We start from the raw sequence: 14,505 nt of genomic DNA on the forward strand, positions 1-14,505 counted from the left end.
TCACCACTTAAAGTACCATAGTTATTCATACCAAAAATAAATAAATCCTATGATTTTGACAAGTTTTGGGTGGTGAAAATTACGATTTTAACCCCGGGACGACAAAATTACCATTTTGCCCTTATATTCCAAAAATTGCCGAAATTGAAATTTTTCACTTCTTATCATTAAATTATACTCCAAATAGTTAATCTTGGCAAAAATTTCACTCCATAATCAAATTATTATCTTAAGTGACAAAATGACGATTTTGCCCCTAAACATCAAAATTTCCAATTGTTTTCCAAATGAACCCTCGAACTCTGAACAATCATTTTTAGTCATTCCTGGACTGTAAAATATTAAATTTCATCCTACGATTCCTATTTGAACTAGTTCGAGGTTAAATCAACTCAAGTATACCGTTAGGTATAATACCGGGTTTCGTCTATTCTTAGGACTTTTCTAGCATAATAACATGCTACTCAGTGCATGTATGTCATGACGTGTGTTTATAAAGTCGGGTTTTACAATTATTTTGTTAGACTTAGTAAGAATTGGTACAAATCTCTATGGTAAATGATACTTGACTTACTTTACATTACTTGTATGACCATATGCACTTGCGTGTATTAAATCGGCAAACAATGTTTGTGGAAGTCATGCCAATTATGCCCACTAGCAGGTCAAGGCAAAGAGGCCAAGGACATCTAGCGATGATGGGAGATGCTTCGATGGATGATATGAGTGTGGATTACTTAACAGTAGTAAGTGAGTATTCGGATGTATTTCCAGATGAATTGCCTAGATTGCCTTCCGAGAGAGAGAGATCGAATTTTGCATTGATTTGATTTTAGATGCCAATTTCTATACCTCCTTATCGAATGGTACGAATTGAGTTAAGAGAGCTTAAAGAGCAATTTGAGGACTTGTTGAACAAGCACTTTATACGCCCAAGTGTTTCGCCTTGGGGAACTCCAATGTTATTTGTTAAAAGGAAGGATGATAGCTTTCGATTGTGCATTGACTACCAACAACTTAACAAAGGAACAATAAAGAATAAATATCCACTCTTGAGGATCAATGACTTATTTAATCAATTACAAGGTGTAGTGTGCTTTTCACAGATTGACCTACGCTCAAGGTATCACAGTTGAGGATAAGGGAAAATGATATATACAGGGTTTCGAACATGCTATAGGCATTGCGAATTTAAGGTGATGTCATTTGGACTCACCAATACACCTGCAGTATTTATAGACTTAATGAATAGAATCTTTTAGGCGTATTTGGATAAATTTGTGGTCATGTTTATGCTAGGAACGGCATGATTAGAGCATCAATGCAAGCGGATAACAAAAAATTGAAATAAAATAAAAACCATGCCTCCTACCTTTGGATCACCTTGGTTGTTTAATGCAAAATTAAACACCACAGAAAATTAGAAAATGGTTTTGGCCTTTCCAAATGATAACATAATCAAATAGATTCCTTTTAGTGTTGAAAAACGTGAACCCTTTCTTGTGTGAAAGAATCTCAGCCACTCAAATGTTTGGCCTCTAATGTTACACACATGATTGCAATGGATCCTTCACAATGAGAGAGCTTTATGCCACGTGCTTTTGCTAGCATGTGGACAACGATTTGTCCTGTTTTCTTCTTTGATTTCCATCAAAGAATCAATGGAGAAGTTTTTCAAACTTCTTAAGAGAGGTGGCACTCAAGAGAAAAACTATTAGTTATTTTTTTTTCTTTAAGAAAAGAATGGCTATAATATGATATTTATATCTGATTTTAACTTATTAAAATTTGTAAAAATAAGTTCTTAATATCATAAAAATTATAATATTTAACCAATTCCTAATTAAACTATTTTAATTAGGTCCTTTGTAGTTAAAACCTAGAAATGATTTAAGTCTAACTTAAATCATCACACTCTCAATTTAATCCACATTTTAACCTTTGTGTGTCACCCATTAGGTTCTTAACATGTTAGCAATGGAATTGAATTACAATATTATTAATTAATTAATTTAAATGAATTATATTCAATTTTAAATTAACAAATTCAATTTCATAGACCATGATTTGCATCTAACAATGTATCATAGCCACCCAATGGTTAGGGAAGTCAAAAGATTCTTTGACAACCTTTCAGTATATAGTTTTTCAGTGTAATTCATTCCTTCATCATATATCCTGGAGATGATAAGAGTTTAAGGCTGTGCCTACTCTTATTGATCTCCATATTTGTTCTTGTAGTTAGATCATTAGGTTTATGAAGACTTATGAAAATCAATTCATAATCTCCTAATCACGTTGGCCAAGAATTTGATTAAGCTAATGTTAACCAAGAACTAATGAGATATTTCCCCTTGAATCACTTGGGGTAATGATTCCTATTTTGACTACTCATTTGCCTTCATATGCTTTATATTATACCCAAAACATTCTGTTTTGACATCCTTGGTTAGGCACTCGTAACGATGAAATCAAAACATAGTACTCCTTATACAAGACAACTTGGTGTCTCAAGTCTATGAAGTAGTTACACAACTGACACATGAGAAGTATTGCATAAACACTTGAGTGAGATACCAAATTCATTTCTCATGGCGAGTCATGTTCAGTGACTTCACTCTCCCATGGCAAACACCCATATGCTAGTTTCAAGTATCTCTATACTTCAACCTATGAGAGCGATTGCTTACTTCACAAGTAAGGAACATAACATGTGTCGATCTTTGAGCAGTATTGATGCCTTGTCTCAATAATACAATAATCAGAAACTTTTAAGACAATAAATTGATACATAAAGATCTCATAATTGTATCCCAATACAATTCTTTTGCAAGGCATATATAGTTTCATGGGCTTTATCTACATAAGTATAAAAAATAATTAAATCACAAACTTATAGATAAAGAGCCATCTCAATGTTTTATGAATAACAAAATGTCATACATGAATATCTCAAAATTACAGTTCCCATACAACCATAGATTGGCTTTTAAGGCATATACTAACAATCTTCCACTAACACTAAAACCAATCGCCTATGTATCTAATACCAATATTCTCAAAAAGCCTAGTGCTTAACTCTCAAAATTTAAAATTTCTTTTGCTCATGCGAAAAGTCCATTTGGACATTCAAACGGAGTTATAAATTAAAATTTCTTCAATAATTGCTTATGTATAGCAAAAAATATTCAATGAGATTTTTTAAAAAAATTCTCATTTTACCCTTCAAGGATTCCTAAAATTTTTGTAAGAAAACATCATACAATTCCACATTCATCTTTTTCATTTCGTCCAATTTTTTCTATTGATTTCATTTATTTTTATTTCTATTATTGAAAAATTTTTCTTTATTATGCATATTTATTTCACTTAAAAACTCATGACTTAGTTTAATAAAGTTGAGTATTTTATTTTGTTTTCAAGTATTAAAATTAACAAAAATATATGAAATAGTTGTTTACATTCTACAACTTATCCACTAAATTTGCCAACTTTTTGTTAGTTTTTAGAATAGATTTACTCGAATACTACTTCCTACAAAAATTTTAATGGGACCAAACAAACTCAAAATATGATACAAAATACTAGAAACATTGCTCCAACCTCACGTGAATTTATTTGAAAAAAGTCAAGAAACCAAAGTGACATGAATCAAAATGGCCCAATATGAACCAAACCAAACTGTGACCCAACTCTCGGGCCCAAATATTTTGGTGTTTATTTTATATAAAATTTAAAATACAAATGAAAATCACAATCACACTCAGAGTTTTTATCTCATATCAACCAATAAACCAATATATAATTGTATAAATCTAATATAAAATTAGATCAAACTTACACAGGATGAAATTTATTTTTAAACCTTCAAAATTTTCACATCTTTTTGTAGCCATTGACACAAGGCCTCCATGGCTTCGGTATTTAGTCTTTATTAAAGGAAGATCTTTGATAAAATGCTTAAAAAACACCTCTTAGTTATTTATAAAAGTTTAAATAAGTTTTTATTTTTTTATTGGATTCAATAAACTCTTGTATTTTTATTTTAAATTAAATAGAACCTTATATCTTAACATTTGACTCATTAATTGATGCATGATAGAAAAGGCATGAATCTCCTCCCCACAATTAAAAAAAAACTTAAATAAACTCTTATAATTAATTGTTAAATAATTTTTATTAATTCAAATATTACTTATTATTATTATATATCATGTAATGCTGACGTGATATGTTGACACGTTAATAATTGATGATAATATGATATGTTGATATAATATTTTCACCTTCTATGTTAATATCACGAAAACATAAAAAAAAACAAGTAATATTTTAATTAAATATAAATTAATCAATTACTAATCATAAAGACCTATTTGATTCAAAATAAAAATATAAAACCCTAACTTAATAAAAGAATTGCAATGTTTGTCTCTTTAGACATGACTAGAAATTAAGCATTCCAATATCTTGATCAATTATTTTTCCCCCCTCTCCCGATTAAAAAGACTCAATAAAAAATATAGATTTATTTTCAAAAATTTATATATGTCTCCCGTTTTCTGTTAAACAAAAATTTCATTAAATCCCAACTAAGCGTGGTGCATGCCAGCAATTCATATAAAATCCACACAATTTTCACATCCAAAAGTGGTTAGGATTTATCAAATTTTATATGCACCAATATATTTAAATCCAATAGTATATGATTTTGTTTGGCTACTCGAAGATAAAAAAAAAAAAAAAAAAATGAAAAGAGAAATTTCATTTCCCCATGGTGTAGGTAACATAGTATAATTGCAATAACAGAAGCTTGGTGGAAGGAGCAAATGGGAGATCATTACGGGACCCAAAAAAAAAAATAAGAAACCAGAGGAAGCAAAAGGCAGTTGTTTAAACCATATTGCTTTTCTCCACTCCACTCTATGCCCACCTTCCTTTCAAACCTTCCAAGAGAACTTTTGAAAACTCAATAAAGGGTAAAACTAGTACCATGTATTCATGGTGATCCAATTTCTGTACAAAAGACAAAAGAGCACCTAGGCATAGGTGGGCATTAATTTAATGAAATTAACCCCACACGGCAACATGATTCTTTCTCCACTCCCAAAGACCCCAAAGCTTCTTAAACCTGAAAATTAACAACAACAATCACATGAACACCCATATTATATATACAATGTTTGGATCAGATCTGGGAAAAGAAAATGAGTAATAAACATTACACTAGCTGTGATTTAGACTTGCTTCATGTGAACATCAATGTTTTTCCCACCACCATTCTCAACTATACTACAAATGTTTCCATTGTACCGAGGATCAATGCAAACAATGTTTCCATTACACATTTGCCTTGTTAAGTTAGGTTGTCAACAAATGGGTGAGTAGTCATTCTCTGAACAATTATTAATATCTTAAACAAAGGCACTAAAAACCATTACTACCTAATTTAGGGGAACAAAAAACATCAAGTTATTAAAACACTAAGCAGCCACCCATATTCAACAAAAATAAATTGATTAGAAATATATTAAACTCTTATGTTTACAAGATATAGAACTAGACAAATTGGTCTGATTTAAAAATTCAAATTCTGTCTTGTTGTGCTACTAAGATTGAACATTTGACTGACCAAACCCCAAGATCATAAAGACCACAATAAACACATGTCAGGTGATGACAAGCAAAGGGCAAGCTTTCAGCTGGCCCAGTTCTTCATGAATCAAATAAAATATAACCTTAAGGGTGGGTCAATTAATACCAAACCAAACAATGATATAAAGATAGGTAAGCAGTCATGTCCTAATACCTAACTAAAACCAAAACGGGATGATGCCTCTTGGCTTCTACCAATCCTGCCATTAAGAAAAAGGGTGGAATTTAACTGAAAGGAAAATGCCCGTTGTTTACTTTACTTAATTGGACTTGAGTAACTCCATATAAATTGCTGGCCAAAATTAGAGATATTTTAGCCTGAAATGGTGGGGAGTTGTTTACCCAAAACAGATCAGCATCATTAAAAGCAGAAAAGAGTTTGACTCTTACACTGAACTCAATTCTAGCGACTTAACTGAGCCTAATTCTAAGCCCTGATGTAAAAAAATTAATGTGAAAAGAACTTACCTAGGTCCCTTCAATCTCTGAAGATGACATCATCGGCAATTGCCATCAAGGGTTTCAAGCAATCCGGAGAGAACTTTCGAGCAAAAAAATAGGAGTAACTCGAATTCGACTTCCTCAATGTATGTAAGAGGTCCGGTGACACCTCCGGGGAATGGTAGGTATGTGGATGACCATCAACACTGTCGGTCCAGTTGACCCTGGTTAATGTGTAATGGCTGCATCCTCGTGGATCCTGCATTGACAATAATGTAGGAAAATAATGCTCCTCGGGGTAGCAAGAGTCCAAGTCTAAGCAAGGGAGTTTAAATTTTCTCCATAACTTCCTTTCTTTCAGTACAAGTAAAGCATGTCTTTTTGCCAGCACGAAAAACTGAGATCCAACCCTGAACCGCTGGAATGATACTTCAGGGAGCATCACACCCTCGCCTCGAGCAACGTAGCGGTTGTGCAAATGTGGCTCATTGGACAAAATCTCGATGGAGCTTTTGTGAGATGGTTGAGTTAGGAAGGATTTGGATGCTGCTGTCGGGTTCCCGAGAAGGGAAGTGTAAATGTATTGGAAGGAATGGAGAGGAATGCAATGTTGGGACAACAGGGCAAAGTATAGATTGAATGGATCGTCGATGATGGCGTTGGCGAGGAGTCTGCGGGCGGCGGAGACGAGTGTTGGGGAGCCGCGTTCCGTTCTCTTGGCTGGGATGAAATTGGCTTTGACTGACCACTGCGGGGTTGACAGTTTGGAGTACGGATCCGCATGGACGTAAACGTTGAATAGATGATCGTTTCCCTGGAAAAAGCGTTGCCACAAGGGGGCAAAGACGAGATCCGAGTTCGTAAGGAAAAGGAAGGCGATTTTAGGCGTGGGATTGGTGGTACCCAGATGGGAAATCTTGGAAAAGCCACGGGACGATGCGAGAGTGGCTTCATGGAAGAGCTGGAGATCGTCCAGTTCGTCCTGGAAAGTGATTGGGGATTGTTGCTTCTTGAGAGGTAGGATCTGGGGCGCAAAGAAGAAAAGGAGGAAAAGAGAAAAGAAAAGGGTAAGAGAGTAGACAAATGGAGATGATGATGATGATGATGATAACATTGTTTTGGTTTCAGGTCTTGATTGTGGCGGCTGTAGGTTGATACTGTGGCGTTATATATAACAAAGAAAGGGAAACAGGAAGGAAAGCAAAGGAGAGATCTTAAGATTCCATATTATTACTGGACTTCATTTCTCTCACCTCATTTTTTGTTTTCATAGAAACCATAGAACTGGGGTTTCCAATTGGGGAGGCTGGTAGCAGAGAAAGGGGATAGGAAGTGCAGAAGATCTGCTTTTGGTGCTGAAAAGGGTTGGGGAGTGAGGCAGAAGAAAAGGATAAAGGATTGTACTGATAAGTGGGAAAAAGAACAGAGTCACTAAAGAAATGGTGCCCTGGTGGGGGCTGCCTCTCAGGTTTTCATTTATTTATCAATATTTAAAGATGAAGACAATCAATTGCTGAGGCCGTGGATCTCATGGCGTATCCATCCATCCACCCAATTAAGCTGATTGGCTCTGGGCTTTTGAATATAAAAATAACAACGCTGCACTACTCTTCTCTTTTTTTATTTTTCCGGTAAAAGATAACAAGCTTTGTCCCTTTCCATTAAAAAAGAAATCTACTTTTTCTCAAAAGAGATTTACAATTGATACTAGTACTCAGTATTTCCTAATTTCAAAGTTTTTCTTTTTTAACACAAATTAAAATTATTGCAAGTTACAGCAATAAAAACTGTCTTGATCCCATTGAAACCATCCATGTGGTTTTATTTTTAATGGAGATTTTGTTGATTTTTAAGTCGTATCACATTAATTAAGTTGAACCGGATGTAACTAATAAATTATCCTCTGTGTCTTCTAATGAGGCATCAAATATTTTGATTGAAGTCTAACAAGATTATGATGATAGGTAAATTGGAATTGTATTTTGCCTTTGATGTATTAGAAAAATGAGATCTCTAGTAACAGCAAAATGTATAACATATATAAAAGGAAGACTCAAAGCTGTTTTCAAGTTTGACTACGTCATAGTGGATATTAATATCATTTTTCATATTTGAACATAAGTTTTTTTTATATTTTATTATCTATGTATTTGGAGCTTATTGAAGCTTTAGAAAAATAACAAATTGTCGAAATTTTCTAAATTGTGAGATGGCTAGAAAAATAAGGAAGGTTCAGAGTGTAAGAGGTAGCCTTTAGAATAAGAAAAGGAAAGCAGTTGAGTGAAAGCCCGTTTTTTGCTTAAAGAGAACTACCATCAACACAAAAATCAATTAGCTTTATTGAGCCACAAACAAGTGATTCAAATAGAAATTACAAATTACTGATAACAAAAATCAATAGAAAAATTCCTAAAAAAATTCAAACACAAAGTAATTAAAAAAAGCCAAAGCGTAAAAACCAAAAATGAAAAAAATAAGAGTCAGCCAATGTTGAGAGACTTTATGGGATTTAGGGAAAAGAAAGACATTGGGGGTTAAAGCGAGGAGGATAGAGATGGCTGTCAAATGAGAGAGAAAGAAAAGAAAAATTAGTAAAAGGAAACGAAATGAAGAGAGGAAAAGGAAAAGGCAACCAGAGTGGGAAAGGTTAGTATAGAGAGAAGAGAGAAAGAAGGGAAAGGTATCTAATAGAAAGAGAAAAAAAATTGTGAAGTTTAGATTTTTATACTTAATTGAAATTGTGTGTTTTGAGTGGAAAAGAAAAAAAAAAAAAGGAAGAAGGGGAAGAAATGGGTTGCTGAAGCTTCAAGCCTATTAGGTTCAACCTAGAACTGTTTTTTCTCTTGACCCACTTAGTTTAAGCCAAAAACCCAAGAAATTAAGAGACAATTTAAAAAAATATATAAAATAATAACAAACTTTATAATCATCTAAAAATAATAAATAATAAATATAAAAATTTGTTAATAAAATTGAAACACCAAGAAACTTTTTAAAAATTATCAATACTTTAAAATAATTAACTTTGATTTATTATTACTATTATTATTTATAATTTTTTTAATTTAAAATTATTCTTTCTTACTATTATTATAATTATTTACAAGATTTTTCTACTAAATATCATTGATTTGTAGTACTACAATTCCAACAATAATAAATAATATCTTTGATATAGGGTATTATGGTACCAAGCATAATGCTTGATATCCTTGATCTATAGTGATGCAGTTCAAATCATTATGCTTGATATTCTTAATATGCAATGCTACGTTTCCAAGCATAATACTTGATAACCTTGATTTGGAATACTACGGTTCCAAGAATAATAGTTAATAACCTTAATACTGTTTAATTATATCTTTGATTTATGTGTTGAGCTACTAATGATTTATGACTTGATGTTCACTAAGGGGCGTGGTAGTTGAGCTACATGTTATATGGATATATATATATATATATTGATTTATCACTAGATGCTACATTATGTAGGTATGATGTTATGCTTTGTGTGATGTAAATGATATGTTATGTGATTGTTATGTTGATGATGTATTGCATGCCCTTGGTGGAGTGGAAGCAAAGCATCAAAGAAAAGGGTCAAAGTACCAAATTAAAGAAAGGGTCAAAGTACAATAAATGTGCATTTAGTCTCCGTGGGACTGATAATACCTTTGGAGATACGTGCACAATGATGAATGTTGGTTTCGTTTGAGTGCTATATGAGGGTGAATAACACTAAAAATTTTTTGCTCAACCTTCTAAAGCTTGAAGAGCACTTAATCAACTAGATGAAGGGAATGATTAGAATTTGTTAAAATTACAAGACATCAAGTAAGGAAGGGTAAAGAGAAGTAGACAATGTAAGACTATTTACAGTGGTTCGATCCCTTTGACCTACATCCACTACCTTGATATCCCAATCAAGGATTTTCAACCCAACTTTGCTAAACTAGTGGAATTAACAGCTTCCACCAAGTTGTTATAACGTGAGCTTCTAACCCAAGCTCTAATCCTTTACAACAAGTTTTGCAGTGCTTCCCACACTCTAATTTTTCAAGAAAAAGAAGTACAATTAAGTACCTTATCAAGTCTGAATATATTACAATCAAGCTCAAACACTTTTTCTGGATATGGAATGAAAGATAAGTGTTTTTTTTTTTAAGAATATTTGGCTTTTTGCTCAAAATAGTTGTTCTCTTCTCAATTCTTCAACTCTCTCCTTTCTTTGACCATTGGAGCTTCCTTTTATATTTAGAGAGTCAAAAATTTCTATTGAAAACAGTTTCTAGCCGTTAGGAACAACTCTGATGCACTTCTAGCCGTTATTTTTGTCTTCTAGTATTTAAATTCAAAAAGGGAGACAAACTTCAACTAACCAATTATAGGCAGTTCTAACCGATTACAGCTTCTCTACCTTACACTGTTCTACTGCTATGTTCTCTGCTCTAACAGATTATAGGAGGCTCTAACTGATTAAGAGTTCTCTGCCTTCAAACTCCTCTTCTTTAGCAGACTTCCTCTAATTGGTTACGGTAGGCTCTAACTGATTACAAACTTTATGTTTTCACTTCTCTACACAATAGTTTTCCTCTAATTGATCAATGCTTCCCTTAATAGATTGAGGTTTTACTTCCTTTAGCCATAATTGATTAAAATCAACTTTGATCGACTAAAAGATTTTTGAATTTTGAACTTCTCCATTTTAGCTCCCTTCAACGGTCAACAAATATTTTCAAACTTGTTTTTGGCGCTTGAAGATACTAGGACCTTATGCTTTAACTGATTAACTAGACCTTTTAACCGATTAGCATCTTTTTGCTTTGCTTCAACTTATCACACAACCATGCCTTAGTTGATTAAGGTCCTTTGATAATCAGTTTCTAAGGTTCTGTTTTTTTTCATTACTTGCTCTTTCCCTCTTAACTGATTAACTTTTCATTAAACTTAGCAAACTCCTTGACTTGCCTTTAATTAACAACTTTGTTAGGGGTATGAAATTAAATCATGCACACTTAAATAGTGAAGTTAGACATTACTGAATGAGGAATGTTTTGTTATCATCAAAAACATATGGAGTCAACAATGAAAGTTAAGCATGCATTCTGCTATGAAATTGCAAATGGTGCATGTAATGCTTATGTATATGTGATGGGTATAACCCAGTTGTTTTAAGGTTTATGGAATGTTTATGCATGGTTGATGGGTAAGACCTAATTGTTTAAGGTTTATGTATTCAAGTAAAGAACCAAGAAAGGTAAATGGCAGTTAAGGTTATAAGTGCAAAAGATTGACATAGGAAAGGCTTAGATAGCTTTGAAATGAATACATGTGCGTAAGATCCTGCACATTAGATTGAGATTTCAAGATAGACTAGGTAAGATTTAAAAACCTTTCTAAGAAGTCTGCCCATTTATTTTCATGCCACCTCAAAGTTCGCTATTTGAATTTATATGTAAGTTACGAGCATTAGTTAGATACTAGAGCCTATGATTGACAATGATAGGTGCATTCAGGTTAAGTATGTATATTTTTATGGGTGGAACCCAAATGCATCACAGATTTATATAGGAAAATTGTGCATATTTTCAAGAAAATGAGCATGGTTTATAAAACTTCTAAGTTGTTGCTTGTTCCCCTTTATATCCATCATTGAGCAATTGTACTACATTTTTTTTTAAACTCTTATGTTTTGTAAATCCGGTGTTACATGAGATGTAGACGTGCGAGGGATCCACGTACATATTATGGTAGGCTCAAAGACTAAGGCATTCAACAATATCTTCCATACCTCAAAGTCACTCTACTAGTAGTCAATCTTTAGTTATGCTATGTTATTGGCCATGGGGCCTTCTATGTATAAATATAAGTGGGTTATGGGACATAGATGTAATGTCTAGCATATGGTGATGTAACCATGTGTTGGTAAATAATAGATAAGTGGTATAGTTCGTGTATGAGTACATGGTCCATGTCATAGCACAAAGTTATGCCTTATATAAATGCCTAGTGTAGGGCAATGTGGCTATAGGGTGGCAGACTAAGAAATGATAATTAAGTCAATGAAATGTTGATCTAAGTAATGGTAAATGCACAATGTAGTGCTTTGTGTATATAAGTAAAGAGGTTATGATGTTAAGTATGGCTTATTTGATAGTAATTCATGTTCCAATGATGGACTAAATGATCATGAAAGATAATAAGGCTTATGTGGGCTTGGTGGATTACCTCTACCAGATCCTCGTGTCGGTCATGGCTTGGGTCAAGGTCTTGGTAGTCCATTAGTTGTGAGAAGAAATTGTTCTCGTTGTAAAAAGAATTGGTCGACAAATGACAACTGTTGAAGATGATTGTTGATTTTAGTTCAATACCTCTAATAAATTCCAATTTGGTCATTCTTCTTTTAATTATGAATAGGAACGATGTTCCCTTCGTAGAAATTTTGACCATTTTATAATAAGAACAATCGTTGTTTTAATGAGACATTTTGGGAGAAAATCGTCAGCAAATTTTATGAATTTTCTTCGTTGATATATTATGTTTAATTGTCATTATTAATTTGTCAATTGTTTAACTCATATTATTTTTTTTATTATGGATGGTATTGTTGGTTGTTGATTGAGGAAACCATGGCTCTTGGATTCATTAGACAAACAACCTTGCTATAGAAAATTGTCCTCCATCCCCTCTAGGAACACAAATACTAAAAGGTCTCTTTTCATAAGAGTCACCCAACAAAAAACTCAAGATTAGGTAATTATTTTCTGCCTTTTATAACCTACACTTCTTAAATAATTATTCATTACTTGCAAAAAGATGTGTCACATGTCAAAATTGATTCTAACTTAAATTACAATTTACAACATCATTCTTCTTATTGTCTCAATGCTGAACAAATAAGAGACAAACGCAATGAAAGGATAAAAACCAACTATACAACCTCAATTTTATAGATGCTAATTATTCTTCCGATCCTAACGCGCATATCTATATTAATTAATGATTGAATTTGTTGTTTAGTGACCTACACCTACTATTGCATTGTTATTAGCATACTTATAACAATCTTCTCATAAAACATCTTTATTACACAACTTAAAACATCATTTTTATCATATTGCAGTACTATACGTATGGATGAATCGCATAAGAATAGTTATAATTGATGTCTCTTAATCAATTTTTGTTGAACACTGCGTGGTGTCATGTGTTGGTAATGTTGTCTAAAGCAATAGTAGTGTATTTTTTTAATCTAATCTATTTTTGAAACAACATGCTACATATTCATCTAAGAGAATATTTGTGCCTCATTGTTGGCTCCCAAAAAATCGATTACTTTCAATGGCTTTCCCAAATGCTAATAGTAAGAGTGTGCAAATTCAAACCGATGTGAAGAACCAAATTGAATCGAATTAAGTTCAGTTTTCTTGGTTCAGTTATTTCGATCCATTAAGTTTGGTTAGAACGGTTTAATTGGTTTGATCTTCGGTTTGGAATTTTCCCAACCAAAGTAACCAAACTAATCAAAGTGAGTAATACTTATATAATGGGGGGTAATTTGGGGTTTTCTTATCTTAGAGAATTAAAGTATATGTTTTTCATTTGCAAAGTCTAAGATCAAAGTATATAACATTAACTCCATATTTTCTACTGACAATGCCTTCATTAAAGGAGACAATTATATTAAGAGTGGACATTATGTGTATACATATTTACAAGTGAGCTTTGAGTTCAACAAACAAAACAAAATTCTTCATTCTTCATTCTTTATTATTCAATTAAAAAGATAAAACAAAAGAAAATTTCAACAACTAAAAAAAAAACAACCAAAAATCTCAACATGAGATTTAATAAATATGCGACACCCTCACAGTTTTTTCCTCCATCTGCACTAGTTTGGTTTTCAGTAACCAAACTGAACTACTCAAAGTAGTTCGATGTTTGATTTTTTGGTTACCATTACTTCAGTTTGGTTTTGGTTTTTTTGATTTTGAGATTTTAAAATCTATTCCGCCGAACTGGCTGTTTGTACACCTCAAGTTGACAATTATGTTTTTCTTATGTATTGTACAGCATATAAATACTTTCGTGGAATTCAAATTTTTTGTGTGATGTTGTCCAAAAAAATAATGAAGAGCATGTTTTTGAATCACTGTAGTAGACAACTACTGTACTCTATTTTTTGGACAACATCATACTTATTCATCACTCTAAATAGATTTTGTACTGCATTCATATATTTGGTAACACTCTTTCAATATATTGTAATAGATACAATTTACGTATATATACACTGTTAACCATTGTATTTCTTTTCTTGCATACTATATTTCCAACCAAAGACGACATAGTTTCCCTGCAAATCAATAAAATTCATTTACTTTCTGCATACATCTTCATAAATCATTT

The 14,505-nt window shown here is 32.6% G+C and overlaps 1 protein-coding gene across 2 annotated transcripts; it reads right to left on the bottom strand.

Annotated features, from left to right (window-relative positions):
- On the bottom strand, positions 4,747-7,568 carry LOC18586850. 2 transcript variants are annotated; one of them, XR_001929941.1, is made up of 3 exons: positions 6,124-7,568; positions 5,810-5,855; positions 4,747-5,131 (listed from the first exon to the last, which is right to left on the bottom strand). XR_001929941.1 is itself a non-coding variant. In XM_007010421.2 (2 exons), the coding sequence occupies exon 1, from the start codon at positions 7,208-7,210 to the stop codon at positions 6,134-6,136; it is 1,077 nt and encodes a 358-aa protein (XP_007010483.1). In that variant the 5' UTR covers positions 7,211-7,568; the 3' UTR covers positions 4,747-5,131; positions 6,124-6,133. The 2 variants fall into 2 exon arrangements, 1 of the variants encoding a protein (XP_007010483.1); XM_007010421.2 differs by lacking the exon at positions 5,810-5,855.

Source organism: Theobroma cacao, chromosome 10, assembly GCF_000208745.1.
Source record: "Theobroma cacao cultivar B97-61/B2 chromosome 10, Criollo_cocoa_genome_V2, whole genome shotgun sequence".
Taxonomy (NCBI): Eukaryota; Viridiplantae; Streptophyta; class Magnoliopsida; order Malvales; family Malvaceae; genus Theobroma; species Theobroma cacao.